Source organism: Oncorhynchus mykiss, chromosome 11 (genome assembly GCF_057628025.1).
Source record: "Oncorhynchus mykiss isolate SJ-2025 chromosome 11, ASM5762802v1, whole genome shotgun sequence".
Lineage (NCBI taxonomy): Eukaryota > Metazoa > Chordata > Actinopteri > Salmoniformes > Salmonidae > Oncorhynchus > Oncorhynchus mykiss.
In genome coordinates this window covers 60,239,820-60,265,422 of record NC_143032.1, presented here as the reverse complement: position 1 = coordinate 60,265,422, position 25,603 = coordinate 60,239,820, and the positions used below count along the sequence as shown (strand labels likewise).

Genomic DNA, 25,603 nt, shown 5'->3' with positions numbered 1-25,603 from the left:
CTCTTTTCTTTCTACTGTCAGTGGCATGTTTGTTGACTGCTTTCCTCTCTTTCTCTGATCAGTCCTCTCCTCCAGTCTGGTGTTCAACCTAGCTGATGGTCAGTTCAGCAGCCGGGCAGACCTCATTGATGCCCCTGGCAGTTCTCTGGGCAGGGGTGCCCAGGTGGCAGGGCTAGGTAAGCTCCTGTTCAGGAATTCGTTTTTTTCTGTGTGAGCTGAAATGTATAAAGTGCAGCACTTATTTGTGTTGTAACCCCTGCACCCTTTCCTATGTGCTGTAGGAGCCTGCTATGACGCCCTCAACAACTTGATCTGGACCTGCTCCAGTGACTACATGGACCAGTGGTGTAACCCTGGCAACCAGGCCTTCCATCACATGTGCCATAGGCTTGGCGTCAGCAATGTCATCAAAGAACCCAAAGGTAACCAAAACAGCCCTAATCCTGTTTGTCAATAGACGCTGACCTCAAGTGATGTGCTGCAGAATCATAGGCTAAATAGTGTCTGAACCAGCTTCTTCATTCACGTGAGATCAGGCAGTTAATAGTTACTACCCTCCCTTCCTCTCTCTCCCTGCTGCAGAGGAGACCGTGGCCACCGGTGAGGTGATCAACCAGCTGCTTCACCATGTGGGCGCTATGTGCATCCACCAGCTCAACCTGCTGGCAGCCAGCAGCAGCCTGCCCCTGGGCACCCTCCTTGGCAAGCAGCACCCCATCGATGCTCGCCACTTCAGCAGCATCTGTGACATCATGGAGAAAGCCATGGTGAATGGGGACAGCTGCATCATCCGCTGCATCCTGGTGGTGTTCCAGGTACGGTGGAGCTGGAGATCCAGCCTGCTGCTGTGATGCTACCTGTCCAACTGACGTCTAAATCACTCATATTTACACATTGGTGTTTGCCGTTCAGGTGGTGTTCAGGTTCTTCAACCCTCAGTCGGAGCAGAACAGGGAGAGCGTGCGGCGTTCAGGTCTGCTCCTGTGGCAGCTGCTCATGGCACCGGTGGATCAGATCGGACCAGAGATCCAGGCAGAAGTGTGCCTGGCTATCAGGTAAACACAGTACAGCACAAATCCATAACCATAAACACAGGACACACATAAAGACCTGGACTTTGAGACAACTATTGATTGGCATCTACTGTCTCGATTATCTCTCCCTCTCTGTAGCTCGGGTTTGAATACTTTGTATCAGGGGGAGTCTGAACTCAACAACCTGCTGAAGCTGGTCCTGACAGAAGGTGATAGTTGCAACCTACTCATTGGGTTTTATGCACACTCTTAACACATTCTAATCATCTTCGTATAGGGCTTGTATCTGGTACAATGGAATCGCTGAATGTGGTCTGTGTGTATCTGTGTGATCTTTAGGGGAGAGGAACAGTGGTCTGTCCCAGCTCCGTGATGTCATCCTCACCAACCTGGCTGACCAGCTGCAGAAAAATCGATTTGGGAGTGACGAAGATGACCACTACAGGTAGAGCACAGCTATTGCAGAGATTTGCTCAACACTTTGCAATTTCATGCATTCCTGCTTGAAAAATAACTCTCAATTCCTCCCCTAACCAGAGCTAAAGGGTTTCACTGAGTAACCTGATGCCATAAAATGTTCTATCCCATTAATAATAATGCAATATGACACTGTCTCTGTATTAGAGGGTTGTTCAGCTGAATCAGTCTGAGCATCTCTCTCCTGTGTTTCCCCATCAGACTCAGTGATGAACTCCTGCACAGCATCCTGAAGACCGTTGTCCGTGAATCCTGCCGTCTTATCACCAAATGTCAGACTGTCACCAGGGATGACTTCCAGAAGCTTCTCTCCACTGTGCCAGTATGTGTCTCTGTCACTGCTCAACTACACCGAGGATCAACTGGGCTTTGTCTGGTCAGACCGTCTGTTGTCTAATCAGCAGTAGATTGTGTGTTACCTCTTGCATACTGACTTCCCTCCTCCCCTTCTACCAGGTGGCCTCATCAAGCCTGCGCTACCTCATGGCCATTCAGAACCACCTGCTTAGCAACACTGTTCTGATCCGCCCCGACGACAACGACGACAGTGACAACTCCCTACAAGGGGAAACAATGAAGGTACAGGTAAACACCCCCTTTAAATACCCCTACTGCTGTCTGTCCATGTGGAGTCCATATGTCCGCCCCTCTCTTCTCTTCCTCTCTCTCTCGCTCTCCCTCTCTCTCTCTCTCTGAGCGGCCTCAATTGCTGCAGCAATGGAGCAAGGAAATGTTCAATCATGACACAGCATAGCCACCCCATTTAGCATATTCAACAGTAAGCCCTTTTTTCTTAGTGCTTTTATCTATAGGTGTTTGTTTTCTTACCCACAGGCACATAGTATAGCTGCGACTGTACATTTTTTGGGAATTCATGTAGTTGTTTTTCCTGTTGTAAGCAAGTAGGCACTGTTACGGAAGCATTGCCTTTTCTGTGTGTTGTTTCCAGGAGCTGCAGACCAGTATCCTGTCGCTGGCCACCAAGATCCTGGTGGGGTGTGACGAGGTGCTGGAGAGCCTGCAGCAGGTGACCACTGCCCTCATCAACAGTGACATCACCGACCGAGAGACCAGGTGACCATCACCACTCCCCTCTCTGCTTTACCTGTCTACCTGTTGCCTGTATACCCGTCATTTTACCTGTTGTCTGCTTACCCCTAGCCCTCAACCTGTTGCCTGTGTACCTGTCATTTTACCTGTTGTCTGCTTACCCCTAGCCCTCAACCTGTTGCCTGTGTACCTGTCATTTTACCTGTTGTCTGCTTACCCCTAAGCCCTCAACCTGTTGCCTGTGTACCTGTCATTTTACCTGTTGTCTGCTTACCCCTAGCCCTCAACCTGTTGCCTGTCTACCTGTCATTTTACCTGTTGTCTGCTTACCCATAGCCCTCAACCTGTTGCCTGTCTACCTGTCATTTTACCTGTTGTCTGCTTACCCCTAGCCCTCAACCTGTTGCCTGTGTATCTGCATGTTCCCTTTCTGTCTGCCTCTTCTTCTACATACCTCTCATCTAACATTTCTCTCTCATTCTCTTTCCTCCTCTTCCTCTCTCCTCCTTGTCCCTACTCTTCCTCTCCCCTCCTCCCCCTCTCCCCTCTTCCTCTCCTCCTGGGCCGCAGGCTGAAGGGCTTGGAGCAGATTACCAAGGCTACAATGCTGGGGCACCTGCTGCCGGTTCTGCTCACCTCTCTGATGCACCCCAACCTGCAGACACTTGCGCTCGCCGACGCCCTCATGCCCCAACTGGTGCAGCTAGTCCTCTACACCAGCCAGGTTGGGGCACTCAAACAGTCTCACCTCAATGCAGATATTCTTCTCTGGTTTAGAACTTGTGGCCGTCATCTCTAGTTTCTGTGGTGGAATATGTGTAGACATATGGTGATTGTTAAATGAAGGTTGATGATAATTTGGAAGGAGAATGAGTATATCTTTATATGCGTTTCCCCTGGTCATTTCCCAGACTGCTCTGCTGCTCAAGACCCAGTCTCCTCTCTTCACTGACAGCACTCCATTGGTAGGAGGGCCACTGGGCCAAAAGATGCCTGCTGCTGATGACAAGTAAGTGCACACACGGTCCTCTGTGTAGGCCAGGTTTATCAGGACCATAAGCCTGGTTTTCCAAGTGTGTTTGTGTATCTGTCCCTGACGACTGTTCCTCTGTCCCTGACGAATTCCTCTGTCGCCGATGACGGTCTGTCCTTCTCCAGCTTTAGAATCCTAGATGAGCGGGAGGAGCCAGGCTTCCTAACAGGCCTGAAGATCCCTGCCCCGTGGGCTGCTGGGAAGACGGTGGAGACGGTCCACCCGGTGCGAGACAACTATAAGTTCAAAGAGACGGTACACATTCCAGGAGCACGCTGCCTCTACCTGCGCTTCGACTCCCGCTGCTCCTCACAGTACGACTACGACAAGGTGACCAATCCCTGCACCTCTACACCCCACATCATATTTCCCTGGTAAAGCTATGGCATAACATGTCTAGTATTGCAAAGCTCTATGAGGAAGAGTATTTACTTGATCTTTTCTCTCTGATGTTCCAGTTGGTGATGTATGCCGGGCCCAACACTAACAGTCGCAAGGTGACTGAGTATGGAGGCAACACTCTGGGCTATGGCAGTCGCAGTGTCCTAGGGACAGGTTGGCCCAAAGACCTGGTCAAGGTGGAGGGGGATACAGTGACGTTCTCCTTTGAGATGAGGAGTGGGCGCGAGCACAACACCCCAGACAAAGCCATGTGGGGGTTCTCCTGCACTGTCCGAGCCCAGGTACACACAGCTGTGGAGTTGTAAAATACCGCATGAGTTCTGGCATGTTGCTGCCATGTTGGACATACACACCCAGACGTTGTTACAGTGTTACATTGAACTGTCTCTTGTTTTCCCACTCCAGGAGTCATCGGAGGATGTCTCTGGGGGTCTCCCCTTCCTGGCAGACCTGGCGTTAGGTCTGTCTGTACTAGCCTGCTCCATGCTCCGCATCCTATACAATGGACCTGAAGTGACCCGAGAGGAGGACGCCTGCCATGACCTGCTCTGCTCCAAGCTGCTCCAAAGGTGACACAGCATAAATGGAGAATGATACAGAGCACACCCTATAGATAGCACAAATGCACTGCAATATAGAAGCACAGTCGTACACAGCTATAACCAATGTATATGAATACATTTGTAAAATAACATGTGTGACACAGCAGAGGCTGCTTTGTGTTTCTGCTTTGTGTTTCCTTCAGGTGCCAATGGCAGGTGGAGGCTAATGGTGCCCTCTCTCCAGCCCTCACCCCCAGCCCCTCACCCTTACCCCTCACCATCGAGGAGGACCAGGAGTTCACCTACCCCTCTGATGTCCTCATCCCTCCCCCGGGCCTCATGCCTGGGGCCTACTTTGACCTGCCCCGTATCCGCCTGCCTCCAGGAATCATGGGCCGGCTACGAGAGGTGTCCGGCAGGGGGCGACCACAGTTCCGTCCCAGCATCAAGTGAGAAGGGATGACGATATCTACGGCAGGCTTGCACAACTGCCATCCTAATTATATTTTAACCAGTCATTACTGTCTATCCTTTTCTCCCCCTTTCTCTCTGACTTTCCCGTGTCAGGGAGGTGATCAGGCCAGACGTTATGGAGGAGGTCATAGTGTCGTGTGTGATAAAGCACCTGACGCTGGTGGATGCTCTCCAGTCACTCGTCAACTTCCAGTACCGCGAGGAGCACGCTGAGGAGTACGACCTGCTCTGTAAGATCATGGCCGAGACTTTCAAGAAGATCAACGCCATGGAGCGCCAGCTGCAGGTACACAAGTGGCACAATTCAGCTTTTCCCTCTCCAAGTGTGTGTATGTGTGTATAACTTTGTCTGTTGCCCCCCCCACAGAGTGTAGCAGAGCTGGAACAGAAGTGGCAGAACGAGGTGGAGGAAGCTCAGCAGGGAAAGCTGGAGAACAATGCTCCATTCTTCCATGACTACCACTTCTTTGAGGTACACATCCCTCTACCTCTAATTCTCCACAGATTCTCTTAAAATTGTTCACTGTTCAACTCACATAATTTGTTTTTGTTTCCCCAGAACAAAATGAAGGAACTAGAATTGCTGTGTTCACTAAAAGAGGTCCCACTGGACTGCAGTGATTTGGAAAACGTTGTCCTCACACTGAGGTAAGAGAAGAGCGACGTGACAATACAGATGTTGACTGATGAGGTAACATCTACACTGCTTTCGAAGACTCCATGTTGTCTTCTGGTTTGTGATCATCTGAATTTGTCCACAGGGAGAAGTTCTTCCAGGAGGTGAACTCTGTCCACCTGAAGAGTGGTGTGCCGCTGGCCAAAACCAAAGCCCTGGTGAAGAGCCTGATGAACCGCACAGAGCTGCTGCTCCACGTCACCATCGCTCCTCACTGCAGGAGCCTGAGCACCACGCCTGCTGGCACGCCAGGTACAACTAAGCTTACACCTTCCTACATTACACTTCCCCAGCCTACTGCAACCTCCACAACCTACTGCACCTCCCCAACCTACTGCACCTCCCCAACCTACTGCACCTCCCCAACCTACTGCACCTCCCCAGCCTACTGCACCTCCCCAGCCTACTCCACCTCCCCAGCCTACTGCACCTCCCCAACCTACTGCACCTCCCCAACCTACTGCACCTCCCCAGCCTACTGCACCTCTCCAACCTACTGCACCTCCCCAACCTCCCGCACCTCCCCAACCTACCACACCTCCCCAGCCTACTGCACCTCCCCAACCTACCGCACCTCCCCAACCTACCGCACCTCCCCAACCTACTGCACCTCCCCAGCTACTACACTTCCCCAACCTGCACCTCCCCAGCTACTGCACCTCCCCAACCTACTACACTTCCCTAGCCTACACCTGCTCCTCTATAGCCCTCCCTGATTTACTTTGACTGCCTGCATGTAGTATGATGAAATAGAGGTAACCAATACTGGCTTTTTGTTGTTGCAGCCTGTAAGTCTGTGTCAGACACTAAGACGGTGGTCCCCGGGGTGAAGCAGCCAGTCTTCCTGCGCAGCATGTCTGCACCCTCCGACCTGGAAATGATCGCCAACCAGGACCTGGAGTTCACACACAGCAGCCAAAGGTTTTCTGTACACTGAACTGTTATTGAAGACACCAAGAAAGTGGATTACAAGTGTAACTACACTAAGTTGACGATGAATGGAGAGTGTACTCACCCCTCCACTTTGTTGTCCTCCCCTACTGTAGGAGGCGACACCACCCTACCAGTCACCGCAGTAGCTCCTTCACACTGCTGCAGTCTCTAGCCATGGAGGACAGCCGGGACAAGCCAACGTACAGTGTGCTGCTGGGACAGCTCTTTGCCTTCATTGGGACCACGCCCGACCAGTCTGTAAGTCCAGCCCTCCGCCACAAAGTCACTGCACATACACACTGAAATTGTTTTTGGTGCCAAATGATTAGAGAAGATGAGTCTACTCATATTTTACCCTAATTCTTCCTCCTCCAGGTGTCGAGCAGCAGTTTCCTGTCTGCGGCTCAGACACGGTGGAGGCGGGGCAGCACGAGGAAGCAGGCCTTGGTTCACATGAGGGAGCTGCTCACCGCCGCAGTCAGGGTGGGCGGGGTCACTCATCTGGTGGGCCCTGTTACCATGGTGCTGCAGGGAGGGCCCAGGTTAGGGATGGACACAGACACACTCACACACAAACCTATCATCAATTAACATTCTGAAAGAAAATGTTGTTTTCTAAATGTATGTCTATCTGTGTGTGTCCTCTGCAGGATCGAGGAGCTGACTTGTGGGGGAATGGTGGAGCAGGTGCAGGAGGCCTTTGGGGAGACCATGACGTCTGTAGTGTCACTATGTGCCCGCTACCCCATCGCTTGTGCTAACAGTATCGGCATGCTCTGCACCATCCCCTATACCAGGCAAGAAAATGATTCTCCATCTTTCTCATGCTACTCTTGGAAAACTGTTTTGTAACTGCTTTTGTAACAAACAACTTAACTTATTCTCCTGGCACCCAAAAATGCCTGACTTCCAATAATTGCCATCCTCCAAACCCCAACCCGTCTGGTCTTGTGTTCCTGTAGGAGTGAGGAGCAGTGCCTGGTGCGCAGTGGTCTGGTACATCTGATGGACCGCCTGTGCAGCCTGAGTGGCCAGAGGGACTGCAGCTCCAATGAGAAGCAAACCAAGAAGCAGAAGGTGGCCACCATGGCCTGGGCTGCTTTCCAGGTGCTGGCCAACCGCTGCATTGAGTGGGAGAAGGTGGAAGGTATGCAATATAGTTTTTTGAGGGTGGGGGACTTGTGAAGCAGGTAGCTCACTCCAAGAAATTAAGAGAACTTCAGCACTCAAGCAGAGCATGTAAGAACATTTCAGTTTCCAATATATTGATATTGCACCGTGCCTTTAGCTGAAGAGGAAGGTTTGAAAGACGGTCTCAATGTCTTCAGGGTCTACTATCAAAGTGAGGACAAGATGCAGAAGAATATTTGGAGGTAAAAGTTAGGCAAGCTTGACAAAAGTTGAATTAGGCCACTAATTCAGAAACCAGAGGAAAGATGGGTGGATTTAAAATAGCTTATGTTCAGAAACATAAGTATGACTTCATCTTTGAGGACCTTTGAATACAGATGATCAGACTTTAAGATGCAACCTCACATCAGTGTTTATTTACAATAATAGTCAGTGTGGTGATTCTAGCTACTACAGAAATCCCTCTACCCCTTTCTAAAGGTGGTTCAACAGATGCGGTGCACTCGGGTCTGGCCCGGCAGGTATCCAGCCTGCTGACCAACCACCTGGCCAGAGCCACCGAGTGCTGTGGGAACCAGGCAGCAGGGAACGACGCCCTGCAAGATGTCCTCAGCCTGCTCAACGACCTGTCCAGGTAAACACCACCAGACAACAAGACAACACCTTAAACAAACTCCTATCAACATGAGGGCTCAATGTTATTTTGTGTTCTGTGTTTTAGAAATTACTGTTAGGTTTTCGTCTTCTAATTATTCCTGACTGTCTGGTGCTTCTCCAGGAGCCACATAGGGAAGGCCATCCTGAGCCAGCCAGCCTGTGTGTCCAAGCTCCTGTCCCTGCTGCTGGACCAACGGCCGTCTCCCAAGCTGGTGCTGATCATCCTGCAGCTGTGCCGTGCTGCCCTGCCCCTGATGAGTGTGGAGGACTGTGGCAACGTGGCGCTGCCCGCCTGGAGCTACTCCATCAACACCCTGGATGCTGAGCAGCTTGATGCCGCCGACCCCGCCTCGCGCATTGCTGCCCTGCTGCTGGCCAAGCTGGCTGACTACGTAGTACCAGGTAGGAGCCTTTGGTCTCGACATGTTGGTCAGGAGATCTCTGGTCTCAGTTAGTGATCTTTCTAACACCATGTCCCTCACCAGGCTGCCAGACCCTGCTGTCCCCCAGCTCCTCAGAGCCAGACACCAGCCTGAGCCGCTCCAGCCCCAAAGGAACCCTGAAGTCTGATAAGGATGCGGGGGAGGAGAGCGAGGCTGTGGATGGCAAACTGTCCATCTTTATCCACAAGAGGGAGGACCAGTCCTCTCATGAGGTGCTCCAGCCACTGCTCAGGTAAGACTCATCATAATACCTCCTGACACCTTTTGTGTGCCAAACCATCCATAAAGTTTCTCTGACACCTTCTTTCTGGTGGCCTGCAGCAGTTCAGAGGGCCGTCCATTCCGCCTTGGAACTGGAGCAAACATGGAGAAAGTGGTGAAGATGGACAGAGACATGACCAAGGTCAGGCCTGTTTAATGTGGCTTCATATGTCATTTGGCTGTCACTAAGTGAAAGAAACATTTTTACTTGTGAAGGCGTGTTCATTAATCATACCATTATTCCTGGCTGATCTGCTCCTTCTCCCCACCAGAGTGGTAGCTGTGAGGTAATCACAGAGGAGTCTGCAGCCGCCCTGAGGAAGGCCAATAAGTGGGCCCAGTCTGGGCTGATAGTGAGCGTGGGCCCGCCTGTGGAGGCTCTGGCACAGGAGGCTGCTGGAGGAGTCACCACGGGGGACAAGAAGAAGACCGCTCAGACCGCTGTGTGTCGGGACAGGAACTCTGAACTGGCCAGGTCAGTCTGCCTCGAGCTGTGCAAACGTTAGATTATGCATTTTTCATAACAGTAATACTAGTGGATTAGAAACTATCATAACACTGTTCCACTAGTAATACTAGTGGATTAGAAACTATCATAACACTGTTCCACTAGTAATACTAGTAGAACATAAGAAAACTGTCACATAACTGCATTCCTCTCTGGGCTTCATTTATTATTACCCCACTAGATATTACAGAGCATCCAACCCTGTTATCAGAACTTGATTGTAATGTCATCTTCACTGAAGACTATGATAATATCCACTTAGGATAATGTTTGTACTTATGTTATGAGAGGTTGACAGCTGATGATTAACTACTAATGGCAATGAACTCTTTCTGAATGGGCAAATTATTATTATTATTTTTTACAGAAATCAAAGAACCTTTGCTTGCATGCTTTTTCATTTGAACAGGGAGAACTATCAACAACCCAAAGAGAGGGCCTGAATACATTACTATTGGAGCATGATGCAAATGGCCAATATAAAAGCCCTGTACACCTCAACTGGAGACATCTCGCTTTATTGTGCTGTGACACCCGTATTCTAGCAAAATGTTTAGCACTTAGAATGGTGCACCTCAATATTAGGAAGGTTTTCCTAATGTTTTGTATACTCAGTGGAGGTACAAATCATAAGTCAAATCAGTTACTGGCAGCAAAAGAATATGATACTTGACTTCGGCGATGTAATTTACAAAAACCATCCGTTTTGTCACCTAAGCCCCATATACTACCCACCACTGCGACCTGTATGCTCTCGTTGGCTGGCCCTCACTAGATATTCGTCGCCAAACCCACTGGCTCCAGGTCATCTATAAGTCTTTGCTAGGTAAAGCCCCACCTTATCTCAGCTCACTGGTCACCATAGCAACACCCACCCGTAGCACACGCTCCAGCAGGTACAGTGCCTTGCAAAAGTATTCGGCCCCCTTGAACTTTGCGACCTTTTGCCACATTTCAGGCTTCAAACATAAAGATATAAAACTGTATTTTTTTGTGAAGAATCAACAACAAGTGGGACACAATCATTAAGTGGAACGACATTTTTTGGATATTTCAAACTTTTTTAACAAATCAAAAACTGAAAAATTGGGCGTGCAAAATTATTCAGCCCCTTTAATTTCAGTGGAGCAAACTCTCTCCAGAAGTTCAGTGAGGATCTCTGAATGATCCACTGTTGACCTAAATGACTAATGATGATAAATACAATCCACCTGTGTGTAATCAAGTCTCCGTATAAATGCACCTGCACTGTGATAGTCTCAGAGGTCCGTTAAAAGCGCAGAGAGCATCATGAAGAACAAGGAACACGCCAGGCAGGTCCGAGATACTGTTGTGAAGAAGTTTAAAGCCGGATTTGGATACAAAAAGATTTCCCAAGCTTTAAACATCCCAAGGAGCACAGTGCAAGTTATAATATTGAAATGGAAGGAGTATCAGACCACTGCAAATCTACCAAGACCTGGCCGTCCCTCTAAACTTTCAGCTCATACAAGGAGAAGACTGATCAGAGATGCAGCCAAGAGGCCCATGATCACTCTGGATGAACTGCAGAGATCTACAGCTGAGGTGGGAGACTCTGTCCATAGGACAACAATCAGTCGTATATTGCACAAATCTGGCCTTTATGGAAGAGTGGCAAGAAGAAAGCCATTTCTTAAAGATATCCATAAAAAGTGTTGTTTAAAGTTTGCCACAAGCCACCTGGGAGACACACCAAACATGTGGAAGAAGGTGCTCTGGTCAGATGAAACCAAAATTGAACTTTTTGGCAACAATGCAAAACGTTATGTTTGGCGTAAAAGCAACACAGCTGAACACACCATCCCCACTGTCAAACATGGTGGTGGCAGCATCATGGTTTGGGCCTGCTTTTCTTCAGCAGGGACAGGGAAGATGGTTAAAATTGATGGGAAGATGGATGGAGCCAAATACAGGACCATTCTGGAAGAAAACCTGATGGAGTCTGCAAAAGACCTGAGACTGGGACGGAGATTTGTCTTCCAACAAGACAATGATCCAAAACATAAAGCAAAATCTACAATGGAATGGTTCAAAAATAAACATATCCAGGTGTTAGAATGGCCAAGTCAAAGTCCAGACCTGAATCCAATCGAGAATCTGTGGAAAGAACTGAAAACTGCTGTTCACAAATGCTCTCCATCCAACCTCACTGAGCTCGAGCTGTTTTGCAAGGAGGAATGGGAAAAAAAATTCAGTCTCTCGATGTGCAAGACTGATAGAGACATACCCCAAGCGACTTACAGCTGTAATCGCAGCAAAAGGTGGCGCTACAAAGTATTAACTTAAGGGGGCTGAATAATTTTGCACGCCCAATTTTTCAGTTTTTGATTTGTTAGAAAAGTTTGAAATATCCAATAAATGTCGTTCCACTTAATGATTGTGTCCCACTTGTTGTTGATTCTTCACAAAAAAATACAGTTTTATATCTTTATGTTTGAAGCCTGAAATGTGGCAAAAGGTCGCAAAGTTCAAAGGGGCCGAATACTTTCGCAAGGCACTGTATATTTCACTGGTCATCCCCAAAGCCAACACTTCCTTTGGCCATCTTTCCTTCCAGTTCTCTGCTGCCAGTGACTGGAACGAATTGCAAAAATCACTGAAGCTAGAGTCTTATATCCCCTCTCTAACTTTAAGCATCAGCTGTCTGAGCAGCTTACCGATCACTGTACCTGTACATAGCCAATCTGTAAATAGCCCATCCAACTACCTCATCCACATATTGTTATTTATCCTCTTGCTCTTTTGCAGCCCAGTATCTCTACTTGCACATCATCATCTGCACATCTATCACTCCAGTGTTAATGCTAAATTGTCATTATTTCGCCTCTATGGCCTATTTATTACCTTACCTCCCTACTCTTCTACATTTGCACACACTGTACGTAGATTCTTCTATTGTGTTATTGACTGTATGTTTGTTTGTTTGTAACTCTGTGTTGTTGTTTTTGTCGCACTGCTTTGCTTTGTCTTGGCCAGGTCGCAGTTGTAAATGAGATCTTGTTCTCAACTAACCTTCCTGGTTAAATAAAGATGAAAAATAAAATAAAAAATTCCAACGGAATGGAAGAAAAAGTTAAGGGAAAGAAAATAGAAACTGTTTGTAGGCATATTAAATCTCAGATGTTTAACGAAAGAAAATGTGTAAAAATATATCATTTTGATACTCCCATCCTTTAGAAGCAGGTTTTTGGTTTGATTTATAAAACATCATTAGACTCCACTATCTGAATGTTTCAATTGAAGATATTGTACACATTTTTGTTACTGTCACAGATCCCTCTACTATGTTACTGTCATGGATACCTCTACTATGTTACTGTCATGGATCCCTCTACTATGTTACTGTCATGGATCCCTCTACTATGTTACTGTCATGGATCCCTCTACTATGTTACTGTCACGGATCCCTCTACTATGTTACTGTCACGGATCCCTCTACTATGTTACTGTCGTGGATCCCTCTACTATGTTACTGTCATGGATCCCTCTACTATGTTACTGTCATGGATCCCTCTACTATGTTACTGTCACGGATCCCTCTACTATGTTACTGTCACGGATCCCTCTACTATGTTACTGTCACAGATCCCTCTACTATGTTACTGTCATGGATCCCTCTACTATGTTACTGTCACGGATCCCTCTACTATGTTACTGTCATGGATCCCTCTACTATGTTACTGTCACGGATCCCTCTACTATGTTACTGTCATGGATCCCTCTACTATGTTACTGTCATGGATCCCTCTACTATGTTACTGTCATGGATCCCTCTACTATGTTACTGTCATGGATCCCTCTACTATGTTACTGTCATGGATCCCTCTACTATGTTCCTGTCATGGATCCCTCTACTATGTTACTGTCATGGATCCCTCTACTGTGTTACTGTCATGGATCCCTCTACTATGTTACTGTCATGGATCCCTCTACTATGTTACTGTCATGGGATCCCTCTACTATGTTACTGTCACGGATCCCTCTACTATGTTACTGTCACGGATCCCTCTACTATGTTACTGTCATGGATCCCTCTACTATGTTACTGTCATGGATCCCTCTACTATGTTACTGTCACGGATCCCTCTACTATGTTACTGTCACGGATCCCTCTACTATGTTACTGTCACGGATCCCTCTACTATGTTACTGTCACGGATCCCTCTACTATGTTACTGTCATGGATCCCTCTACTATGTTACTGTCATGGATCCCTCTACTATGTTACTGTCATGGATCCCTCTACTATGTTACTGTCATGGATCCCTCTACTATGTTACTGTCATGGATCCCTCTACTATGTTACTGTCACGGATCCCTCTACTATGTTACTGTCGTGGATCCCTCTACTATGTTATTGTCATGGATCCCTCTACTATGTTACTGTCATGGATCCCTCTACTATGTTACTGTCACGGATCCCTCTACTATGTTACTGTCACGGATCCCTCTACTATGTTACTGTCACGGATCCCTCTACTATGTTACTGTCACGGATCCCTCTACTATGTTACTGTCACGGATCCCTCTACTATGTTACTGTCATGGATCCCTCTACTATGTTACTGTCACGGATCCCTCTACTATGTTACTGTCATGGATCCCTCTACTATGTTACTGTCATGGATCCCTCTACTATGTTACTGTCATGGATCCCTCTACTATGTTACTGTCACGGATCCCTCTACTATGTTACTGTCACGGATCCCTCTACTATGTTACTGTCATGGATCCCTCTACTATGTTACTGTCATGGATCCCTCTACTATGTTACTGTCATGGATCCCTCTACTATGTTACTGTCATGGATCCCTCTACTATGTTACTGTCATGGATCCCTCTACTATGTTACTGTCATGGATACCTCTACTATGTTACTGTCATGGATCCCTCTACTATGTTACTGTCATGGATCCCTCTACTATGTTACTGTCATGGATACCTCTACTATGTTACTGTCATGGATCCCTCTACTATGTTACTGTCATGGATCCCTCTACTATGTTACTGTCACGGATCCCTCTATTATGTTACTGTCACGGATCCCTCTGGAACTTTCATTGCGCACACCTGGCCCCTATTCCCACTGATTGTATTTGTATATATGTGCCCTTTGTTCACCATAGTGCTGTCCATTATTGTTAATTGTGGATTGCGCAGATGATTACAGGTCTCGCCCCGTGTGTCAATCATTGTGTGTGTGTTTTTTATTCAAGGTACTCCTCGCTCTTTTGGTTGGGTTTCAACCCTCTGTTTTTGTTGCGTGTTTGTTTGGTCTTCAAAAGTTACAAATATGGGGTATTGAAGATTCTTATTTGTGCCTTTTTTGTGGTGTGGAAGTAGAGGATTTTGTTACACATCTTCTGATAATGACCCATAGTTGCTAACTTTTGGGCAAAAGTCTCTCCACAAACAGTTCTATTGGGTGACTTAAGGGACAGATGCAGCACGATATACAATCTCTTGGCTCAGTTTTTCCTTTTTAAAACTCAGAAAACAAATATGTTAGTATTGGATTCTTTAAAAGAACTGTCGAACACTATTATACACTAGAAGGCTTGATTGCAAAAGAAAGTGTGAGGTCGTCGAGGGATGGGCCTGATTTGATTTCATAGACAAAGGAAAGGTGCTCCTGGATCGCCAGTCGTATGATAATTGTAGTTGTTGGTTCTTTTGTTTGTTTAGTTGTATTTATTGTGGTATTTTTTGTATGTAATTCATGTTTATGTTCTTTGTAGTTCGTAAAGTTAATTGCTTGTTTGTACGCTTCTGTGTGTCCACCGCACTGAGGTAGTGGGCTGAAAATGGTGTTCTTGGGGACAATGAACCTTTAGCTCCCACTCCCCTATTGTGGGATGCGTATTTGTAACAGCTGTCAATGGTATTGCATGCCTATGATATAAAAACTAATTTAAGAGAAGGGAAAAAAGCCTAGGAACGAAATAACCACCCCAAAAATGTCAAAGTATTTTTTATAAAAAAGAAACCTTTTAATAATGAAAAATAGTTTAGTCCCCAAAATGTGTCAAGGTAAAAAATAAAATAAAATAACACCGGGGATAGTGGTTCTGAGCGGTCTCTTCTCTCCCTCCACTGTTCAGGTCCGACCCAATCAGGCCCTTCATCAGTGGCCATGTGGCCAACAGTATGGCTGCTGAGGTTATTGCCCTGCTGCACAGCCTTCTCACAGCTCCCGAGTCCAACACCGCCCAGATCTGGACCAGCACTGCAGAGAAGGTAAAGCACCATCAGAATGCATAGGTTTTGGAGGCAGCTGCAACCATTTGAAGATCTACTTGCAATGCTAGATCCATGTAATTCTAAGAATATACTGTATATGAAGGTCATAGTGATAACACATGGATTTAACGCTGCTGATGACTGTGCCAGGTGCTGTCCAGAGCACTGATGTTCATCCCACAGCTGGGGAAGTATGCTGAGAGCATCCTGGAGAACGGTAGCAGCAGCAGCAGGAAGCTGGCCAAACTCCAGGCCATCGGCAGGCAGGCTGTGGCGGCACTCTGCGCCCTCGGAGGCTTCAAGGAGACCATCAAGATCGGCTCAGAGGTCCAGGTAGGTTAGGAGATGAGCAGAAGTTGATAGATCCATTAGAAGACTTAGCAATACAAATTGTACCTGTCTCTGAAATTCACATGCCAACATTCACATGCCAACAACACTATACCAGGCCAATAATGCTGTGGGCAGAAAGATCTATAGTAGTGAATAGTCTATCAGTGAATGTTTCTCTTCATGGTCCCTCTGCTTCCTCAGGTGGTGGGTAAAGGAGTGCTGGACAGTGTGGGCCTGGTCATGTCCATCAATGAGCAGGAAGGCCTCGCCACAGTAAAGTTCCCTTCCTGCGAGTACAGGAAGGCCTGCAAGGCCTCCGACATCCTGACGGTGCCCATCTCCCGCCTCTGCACTCCCCGCTCTGAGGTAAGGACAGGGAGGGTTAGAGAAGTCACACATGCAACTAACACATACAGCTAACACATACAGCTAACACATACAACTAACACTTGTAACTAACACATGTAACTAACACACACTACTAACATGTGTAACTAACCTATACAACTAACACATGTAACTAACACATGCAACTAACACATACAACTAACTCGTGTAACTAACCTATACAACTAACACATGTAACTAACACATGCAACTAACACATACAACTAACTCGTGTAACTAACCTATACAACTAACACATGTAACTAACACATACAACTAACACATGTAACTAACACATGTAACTAACACATGTAACTGACACGTGTAACTGACACGTGCAACTGACACGTGCAACTGACACGTGCAACTAACACGTGCAACTAACACGTGCAACTAACACGTGCAACTAACACATACAACTGACACGTGTAACTGACATGTGTAACGGACACGTGTAACGGACACGTGTAACTGACACGTGTAACTGACACGTGTAACGGACACGTGTAACTGACACGTGTAACTGACACGTGTAACGGACACGTGTAACGGACACGTGTAACTGACACGTGTAACTGACACGTGTAACTGACACGTGTAACTGACACGTGTAACTGACACGTGTAACTGACACGTGTAACGGACACGTGTAACTGACACGTGTAACGGACACGTGTAACTAACACGTGTAAATAACACGTGTAACACATGTAACTGACACGTGTAACTGACACGTGTAACTAACACGTTTAACTGACACGTGTAACTAACACGTTTAACTGACACGTGCAACTAACACGTTTAACTAACACATGCAACTAACACGTGCAACTAACACATACAACTAACACGTGTAACTAACACATACTACTAACATGTGTAACTAACCTATACAACTAACACATGTAACTAAGACATACAACTAACTTGTGTAACTAACCTATACAACTAACACATGTAACTAACACAGGTAACTAACACATGTAACTAACACATGTAACTAACACATGTAACTAACCTATACAACTAACACATGTAACTAACACATACAACTAACACGTGTAACTAACACGTTTAACTAACACGTGTAACTAACACGTGTAAATAACACGTGTAACTAACACGTGTAAATAACACGTGTAAATAACACGTGTAACTAACACGTGTAAATAACACGTGTAACTAACACGTGTAACTGACACGTGGAACTAACACGTGTAACTGACACGTGGAACTAACACGTGTAACTGACACGTGGAACTGACACGTGTAACTGACACGTGGAACTGACACGTGTAACTGACACGTGTAACTAACACGTGTAACTGACACGTGTAACTGACACGTGTAACGGACACGTGCAACTGACACGTGCAACTGACACGTGCAACTAACACGTGTAACTGACACATGTAACTAACACATGTAACTAACACATGCAACTAACACATGCAACTAACACATGCAACTAACACATGTAACTAACACATGCAACTAACACATGCAACTAACACATGCAACTAACACATGCAACTAACACATGCAACTAACACATGCAACTAACACATGCAACTAACACATGTAACTAACACATGTAACTAACACATGCAACTAACACATGTAACTAACACATACAACTAACAAGTGTAACTAACACATACAACTAACAAGTGTAACTAACACATACAACTAACATGTGTAACTAACACATACAACTAACACGTGTAACTAACACATGTAACTAACACATGTAAATAACACATACAACTAACACATACAACTAACACATACAACTAACAAGTGTAACTAACACATACAACTAACACGTGTAACTAACACATGTAACTAACACATGTAACTAACATGTGTAACTAACACATGTAACTAACATGTGTAACTAACACATACAACTAACACATACAACTAACACATGTAAATAACACATACAACTAACACGTGTAACTAACACATGTAACTAACATGTGTAACTAATACATGCAACTAACACATACAACTTACACATGTAACTAACACATGCAACTAACACATGCAACTAACACGTGCAACTAACACGTGTAACTAACACATGTAACTAACATGTGTAACTAATACATGCAACTAACACATACAACTAACACATGTAAATCGACTGGAATTGATGCAAGTGCACATAAGGCTTTAATGCATGATGGTAGTAGACTCATTTAATGTTCTCTTCTCATCAATGTCCCTCTCCCCCTCTCTCTCCCAGGCGCTGCCCCTCTACAAGCTGTCTATCACAGAGAAGGTGGTGCAGGCGGTACAGTCCATGCTCCTGCCACAGGAGGGTAGTCTGTCCATCCACACCTCCCTCCCCGCCTCAGGAGATGGCTCTAGTCCTGTCATGGCCGCTGTCCGCCTGCTGGCTGAAATCAGGACCAGGTAAATCACTAAGGAGGAAATTACCTCGGTCAAGATGTTTTGCTGCTCCTCCAAGTGTGTGTCTGCACCTGTATGTCATACATTTGTTTTGCTTAGTTAGTATGACGGTTCAAATGTGTCTGTTGTGTTTGGCTCCCAGGGCATGTCTGGTGATGGCCCAGCTCCTGGAGGACAGCTCGTTCTGTGAAGAGTTCATTCAGCAGTGTCCTGCTGCTGTGGAGGTGCTTAACCTAGTGGCCCAGGAGTGCAATCCTGGTGAGTGACCACCCACTCTCACCTAGTAGCATAGTGCTCAATGATGACACAACTTCTACAATGCAGCATGACTGTACTTTTACTGGCCATATTTTCTCTATGACCGTAGTATTGATTCTGCTGTGTTGTGCAGGGGAGCGTCTGGGCATGGTCGAGGCACAGTGTGAGCGAGTGAGAATGCTGTACCGAGACTGCGCTCGACCGCCACCCCCTCCCCTCCAGACAGACAGGTGCCAGGTGGGTGTCGCTGTACTCATTGATCTACTGATCGAATAACTGACACAAAACCATACTAGGATTTTTTGAGGGATGAAGGGATTCAGTTTGAAGTTTGTGGGGTCTTGTAACGCTCTCTGCTCCGGTCTATATCTCTCCCTAGCCCAAGGAGATTACATGGAGTCCAACCAGGGTGTTCCCTCCAGTGCGTGCCTGCATGTTCTCATCTCGCCTTACCTCCGTCACCTTCCTGGCCGACCCCAGCGCTGGAGGAGGCCTGCCCAGGGGAACCTTCATCTATGCCACCTCACCTGTACCTGTTCAGGTGGACACCCCTACACTTACTGGATGTCTTGGGAATGGCACATGCTAGGTTTTATATTAATGATAATTCAGTTTTGCATGCTTATGAAGCAGGTTAACTCATTTGGAATCTTTAAATTCCTCTCACTCTTTTTCCTGTAGGCTCCTTCCTTTTACTGGGAAATAGAGATTGTCTCCTATGGAGATTCGGAAGACGACAGCGGCCCTATTGTGTCTTTTGGCTTTGCCACAGAGGCGGAGAAGAGAGACGGAGCATGGACCAACCCTGTTGGCACCTGCCTCTTTCACAAGTATATGCTCCTATGGATTTGACATATGTAATCTCTGTGAGGTTTCCCACTGCCCTGTCTGAGATTGATTGCTGTCTCTGTGTTTCTCCCTTTCAGTAATGGCAGGGCTGTGCACTATAATGGCTCCAGTCTGCTGCAGTGGAAGAGTGTGAGGCTGGACGTAGCCCTACTTCCTGGTGAGATGGGAAACAATCCTCTCATCTAGTTTCATAATATCACCTACCTCCTATTTTTGACTTTTTTTGCTTATGGAACCAATGTGTATTGCATATTTATAACATTTTGGTGAAACATCTGATTTTGAACTGTATCTTGGATGGTGACCATTCTCTTCCTGCTTACAGGGGATGTGGCGGGCATTGGCTGGGAGCGCTCTGAGGGCACCCCTCCACCCCCTGGCCAGGTCTCTAAAGGGCGGGTCTACTTCACCTACTGTGGCCACCGCCTCAGCCCCTTCCTGGAGGATGTAGCAGGGGGCATGTGGCCTCTGGTGCACATTCAGAAGAAGGTGGGTAAAACAAGATAACAAGTTAAACAAGATAAAGCCTAATTAATGCAGCTTGTATGTCATCATGGTGTGTTTTGCATTTTGTTTAGAACACAAAGATTCGTGCCAACTTTGGTTGCCGGGCATTTGCGTACGCAGAGGGCCAAGCACACCGCAATGCTGCTGACTTTTGTGTTGACCTGGCAGAGGAAATCAGTGCCAACTTCGAGGCCCTCCCATTCGCCATGGCATCCGACAGCGACAATGATGCGGGTGCTAGTGTGGCATCTGACTCTGGATCCCATGGACCTCCCTGTCGGATCGCCGCGGTAGCAGTTGCCCAGCAACGTATGTTCCTTTCACTTTCCCCTTTCACCAAATGCATGTTTCAGTTACTTTCCGGTTGCGTAACCTAAAATGTGATGTTTTACTTCAAGGCCCAGTGCAGTCAAAAAGGTGATTTTCCTGTATTTAAATATATTGTCACACTGAGGTTAAATAATACTGTGAAATTGTGTAAATTTTGTTGATCCTTTTAGTGTAAGAGCTGTTTGAAAAGACTGTCTGAAATGTCTGCCTGTTTTGGTGGGAGGGAGTATTGGCCTTCCCAGTGACATCATTAGGCGGTAAATGAGTTAATAGACCAACAAGAAAGAGTTCCAAACCACTCTGCCAATAACAGCAACTTTTCAGTGTTCTCCTCCCCACTTCCAGACAGTCCTAGCAAAATTATTCCTTGAGAAATGTTTTACCATTTTAATTGAAAACAATCACAGTAAGGTACTTAAATGTTCCCCAGAAATGATTTGATATCGAAAACAGCTGCATTGGACCTTTTAACCTGGTGTGATTTCAGTCCTCGGTTGCGTTTGCTGTTTGGTCGACCCCGCCCCGCCCCGCTCCACCCCACCCCGCCCCGCCCCGCCCCGCAGCCCTAACCCTCACCCTCACTGTCTGGTCTGTGTATATGTCTCCCAGTTGGTTGCGTTTGCTGTTTGGTCGACCCCACCCCGCCCCGCCCCGCCCCGCCCTGCAGCCCTAACCCTCACCCTCACTGTCTGGTCTGTGTATATGTCTCCCAGTCGGTTGCGTTTGCTGTTTGGTCGACCCCGCCCCGCCCTGCAGCCCTAACCCTCACCCTCACTGTCTGGTCTGTGTATATGTCTCCCAGTTGGTTGCGTTTGCTGTTTGGTCGACCCCGCCCCGCCCCGCAGCCCTAACCCTCACCCTCACTGTCTGGTCTGTGTATATGTCTCCCAGTTGGTTGCGTTTACTGTTTGGTCGACCCCGCCCCGCCCTGCAGCCCTAACCCTCACCCTCACTGTCTGGTCTGTGTATATGTCTCCCAGTTGGTTGCGTTTGCTGTTTGGTCGACCCCCGCCCCGCCCCGCCCTGCAGCCCTAACCCTCACCCTCACTGTCTGGTCTGTGTATATGTCTCCCAGTTGGTTGCGTTTGCTGTTTGGTCGACCCCACCCCACCCCGCAGCCCTAACCCTCACCCTCACTGTCTGGTCTGTGTATATGTCTCCCAGCTGGTAGCGTTTGTAAGAACTGGCTTTGTTGTTTGTCCTCCCCTGTCGAGACAGAGTACAACAGTGACTCGTCGTGCCTCTACAAGGTAGAGCTGAGCTACGAGAACCTGGTCACCTCAGGGCCTGAAGCACACCCCCCGCCTATCGCTGATGACGAGAGTGATGACGAAGATGATGACGATGTTCCCAGGGTGAGTTGAATATCTTTCTGGTGCTTATTGTTCTGAGAAGAGCCTTCAAATAACACAATCACTTTTTGGTATCCTGGATTTTCACTGTTGGCATGAATGTACTGTTTCACCCACCCAGGAGGACCACTATGCCCTGCTGGTGAAGGCCTGGGAGACCAAGGTGTTCCCCACCATCCGCCGTCGCTTCCGCAATGAGGCAGAGAGGAAGTCCGGTCTGGACCAGATCAAGGGAGCACTGCAGCTGGGTGAGGATTTATGTTCAGTCTCTCGTTTCTGCTCCTCTGCTCTTTGAGCAGCTTGGGACACTGAAAACCAGGTGGTAAGAGGTGGTCAACCCTGTAGCTCTGTTTAAAGAGCAGCTTGGGACACTGAAAACCAGGTGGTAAGAGGTGGTCAACCCTGTAGCTCTGTTTAAAGAGCAGCTCCCCATTGACTCCACTGTTTGACATTTTTGAAGGGATGCTTTTTGACGTTTGTTCTTTGTGGTGTTTTTATTGCTTGAAATGTTGTTCAGGCATGGTTGACATAGCCCGGCAGACAGTGGAGTTCCTGTATGAAGAGAACGGTGGCATCCCCCGGGACCTCTACCTCCCCACCATCGAGGACATCAAGGATGAGGCCAACAAGTTCACCATCGATAAAGTCCGCAAAGGTACCCTGCACTTGCACCCACCACCATGGCAGAGACCTCGGTTATTGAACCGTTATTCTTTTCATCACCTTTGACCCTCACTGTAAATACATTATTAAACAGTTTTCCTGATAGCTGGTTTAACAATTACTGAAGCACTATTTTCTTTGAATAATTTTTTGTAATGATCATTATCATTATGAACATATAGGCTGTAGTGTTACCCGGCTTTGCCCTTACTTATACAGTATGTTTCCTCGTCTCAGGTTTGACCGTGGTCATCCGCTGTCCAGACAGCAACAACACCAACAGCACCACAGGCGGAACAGCCCTGCCCAAGTTTGCCATCCGAGGAATGTTGAAAACCTTCGGCCTGCACGGAGTGGTTCTGGACGTGGACTCAGTGAGTGTGGAACACTTCACTTCAGTTGTCATAGAAACAAAGCGAAAATAAGTTAAGCTTTGTCTCTTGTTATTTACTGTGTGTGTCTGTGTTTTCAGGTGAATGAACTGGTACAGGTAGAGACGTACCTGCGTAGTGAGGGGGTGCTGGTGAGGTACTGGTATCCCATTGAGATGCTGGAGCGCCCCCCTGTTGGATCCCGCCGTACTGCTGCCAATGGCCTTGTTAATCTCGACAGCAGTAACATCCAGATCCATAGGTAACTAACACACACACACACGCTGAAATAACACACTGCTATGAACTGTAAATCATCCCCCGTGGCCTGCTGTGTTTCAGGGAGCTTCTGCGCTGTGAGAGTGCCCTGGCTCGGCTTTACTGCCGCATGGCGCTACTCAACATCTTTGCCCCCAAGAGCCCCCACACCTTCACCCGCCTCCTCCACATCCCAGCCATTAGAGACATCACTTTGGAACACCTGCAGCTGCTGTCCAATCAGCTGCTGGCTCCGCCTCTGCCTGGTGAGCAGACTCTCTCTGGATGACATGATGATCCACGGAAAATAATGGGTTAAATAGAATGAAGTTAGAAAATGGACTAGACTGAAATAACACATGGATTATTAGGTGTACAATTGAATGAATGGAGTGATTTGGAGTCTGCTTTTAAGAATCCGAGTGTAGACTGGACAAGCATCCACTACCGTCTCTAACATTTAGATTCCAAAATTCCAAACAGTCCCTTTACAAGTCAGAATGTTGAATATATATACCTGTTGTCCAATGATTTTGTCCTGCTGCCAGTGGAAATTTATGACAAAATATCCACAGGAAATATTATTAAACCAACTTCAAAACGCAGGTCTCTGTGTGTGGCTATCACGATTTGTTGTCACCTAAGGCATGCGACATTCTGGCTTGTAAGAAATCTTTCAACATTTTTGCAGTGCTTTATTTCAGACTGTGTTACCCGAGCTGGTATCACAGACTGATTTATTAGGCAACCTTTCCATGATCTTTGTGCTGAGTGTTCTCTGTTTGTCCTGCAGATGGCACCATCAGCTCCAGCTCCATCCTGGTGGCCCAGTCTCTACTCCACAATCTGCAGGGCCAGAGCTGTTCTCCCACAGAACTGTTTTACCAGGGCAACGCACAGCCCATCCGGGAGTGGCTCACCGTGGCCATCACCCGCGCCCTGCACCAGGGGGAGGAGAGCCTGCTGGAGCTCACCAAGCAGATCTGTTGCTTTCTACAGGTCTGCACAGGGTTAACTAATGACCCGAGTCTGTCTGAATGTATATTTCCCCAGGGATGGAGATCTTTTGTTTTAATATGGTTCATCTTTATTTCCCTTGTTCCATTATGTAGAATGCACCAGAGCAGTTCACTTCAGAGGACTTCCCAGTATCAGAGTCAAAGGTCAGCATGGATGTCAACTTCCCGGGTGCTGCCTTCGTGATCGTCTCCTGCAAAGAGAGCCAACTAGGCTGCCGCAAAGAGTGAGCTAATTTAACATACTTTTTTTGTTTCCAATTACCTTTATCTAAGTTTAACCCATGACCCTTGACCATCCTAGATGTCTTACAGTGCCCCCATTTTCTGCCTCTCTCACGTTTCCTCTCTTCCCCACTAGCTCCTCCCTGTACAAAGCCCCATGGGCGCGGGTTATGGTTTATGGCCTTGGTCACAAGGTGCGCAGGAACGGCCAGCTCAACCTGATGGAGGCGGTGTGCTACCCTCTGGATGCTTCACCCTCCAACACAGGCCTCACCCCCCCTCCCACTACCAACCAGTTCCCCACTGTCATCATCCCCACCGACAAAGTGCACATCAAACTGGGTGAGTGCTTGATCTCCCCTAGTCCTGGCTTACAGTAATAACTATGTTCAGCATATATATGTTAATTATGTTTCTCTCTGTTTCAAATGATTAACATGTATTGATAATAGCTTGGTTTGTTTCACTGTCTCTCTCTCAGGGGTGTCGCCCCCTCCTGGCGTGGTGCTGGTGCTGCACTCCCTGCCACTGGAGTTCCCCCTGGCTATGGCATTTGCTGAGCAGCTGCTGACGTGGAAGCTAGGGGAGAATAATGAGCACTCTGAGGAGGAGCTGGACACTGTGCCCTCGTCTGTGCTGCTGCAGGTGGTGGAGCTGCTGGGTAGGTGCTACACTTTCGTAAAATCTTTGAAATTTCTGCCTCCATGGCGATCCATGAGGTGTCCAACGTCTACATCTTTTACATAACCTTCAG

The 25,603-nt window shown here is 47.3% G+C and overlaps 1 protein-coding gene across 4 annotated transcripts in view; it reads left to right on the top strand.

Annotated features, from left to right (window-relative positions):
* LOC110536049 (putative E3 ubiquitin-protein ligase HECTD4) overlaps positions 1-25,603 on the top strand; it is an 80,108-nt gene that overhangs the window by 43,360 nt on the left and 11,145 nt on the right. The window contains exons 11-60 of one of the 4 annotated variants that reach the window (XM_036935888.2): positions 63-176; positions 282-422; positions 583-815; positions 913-1,055; positions 1,173-1,243; positions 1,374-1,479; positions 1,713-1,833; positions 1,968-2,096; positions 2,461-2,585; positions 3,132-3,285; positions 3,473-3,570; positions 3,720-3,924; positions 4,053-4,277; positions 4,402-4,565; positions 4,742-4,987; positions 5,106-5,298; positions 5,380-5,484; positions 5,572-5,660; positions 5,774-5,940; positions 6,474-6,609; positions 6,735-6,879; positions 6,997-7,163; positions 7,272-7,418; positions 7,584-7,768; positions 8,233-8,386; positions 8,531-8,811; positions 8,895-9,084; positions 9,174-9,255; positions 9,386-9,588; positions 15,744-15,879; positions 16,033-16,215; positions 16,417-16,581; positions 18,854-19,023; positions 19,163-19,278; positions 19,412-19,515; positions 19,658-19,819; positions 19,960-20,108; positions 20,205-20,284; positions 20,453-20,616; positions 20,706-20,943; positions 22,183-22,319; positions 22,438-22,564; positions 22,834-22,971; positions 23,217-23,353; positions 23,452-23,612; positions 23,693-23,874; positions 24,402-24,607; positions 24,721-24,851; positions 24,986-25,191; positions 25,331-25,510. In XM_036935888.2, the coding sequence (XP_036791783.2) occupies positions 63-176; positions 282-422; positions 583-815; positions 913-1,055; positions 1,173-1,243; positions 1,374-1,479; positions 1,713-1,833; positions 1,968-2,096; positions 2,461-2,585; positions 3,132-3,285; positions 3,473-3,570; positions 3,720-3,924; positions 4,053-4,277; positions 4,402-4,565; positions 4,742-4,987; positions 5,106-5,298; positions 5,380-5,484; positions 5,572-5,660; positions 5,774-5,940; positions 6,474-6,609; positions 6,735-6,879; positions 6,997-7,163; positions 7,272-7,418; positions 7,584-7,768; positions 8,233-8,386; positions 8,531-8,811; positions 8,895-9,084; positions 9,174-9,255; positions 9,386-9,588; positions 15,744-15,879; positions 16,033-16,215; positions 16,417-16,581; positions 18,854-19,023; positions 19,163-19,278; positions 19,412-19,515; positions 19,658-19,819; positions 19,960-20,108; positions 20,205-20,284; positions 20,453-20,616; positions 20,706-20,943; positions 22,183-22,319; positions 22,438-22,564; positions 22,834-22,971; positions 23,217-23,353; positions 23,452-23,612; positions 23,693-23,874; positions 24,402-24,607; positions 24,721-24,851; positions 24,986-25,191; positions 25,331-25,510 (7,791 nt within the window). Of the gene's footprint in view, positions 1-62; positions 177-281; positions 423-582; positions 816-912; positions 1,056-1,172; positions 1,244-1,373; positions 1,480-1,712; positions 1,834-1,967; positions 2,097-2,460; positions 2,586-3,131; positions 3,286-3,472; positions 3,571-3,719; positions 3,925-4,052; positions 4,278-4,401; positions 4,566-4,741; positions 4,988-5,105; positions 5,299-5,379; positions 5,485-5,571; positions 5,661-5,773; positions 5,941-6,473; positions 6,610-6,734; positions 6,880-6,996; positions 7,164-7,271; positions 7,419-7,583; positions 7,769-7,914; positions 7,995-8,232; positions 8,387-8,530; positions 8,812-8,894; positions 9,085-9,173; positions 9,256-9,385; positions 9,589-15,743; positions 15,880-16,032; positions 16,216-16,416; positions 16,582-18,853; positions 19,024-19,162; positions 19,279-19,411; positions 19,516-19,657; positions 19,820-19,959; positions 20,109-20,204; positions 20,285-20,452; positions 20,617-20,705; positions 20,944-22,182; positions 22,320-22,437; positions 22,565-22,833; positions 22,972-23,216; positions 23,354-23,451; positions 23,613-23,692; positions 23,875-24,401; positions 24,608-24,720; positions 24,852-24,985; positions 25,192-25,330; positions 25,511-25,603 lie in introns of those variants that run through there. The other 3 variants (XM_036935890.2, XM_036935889.2, XM_090190665.1) reach the window with 3 other exon arrangements.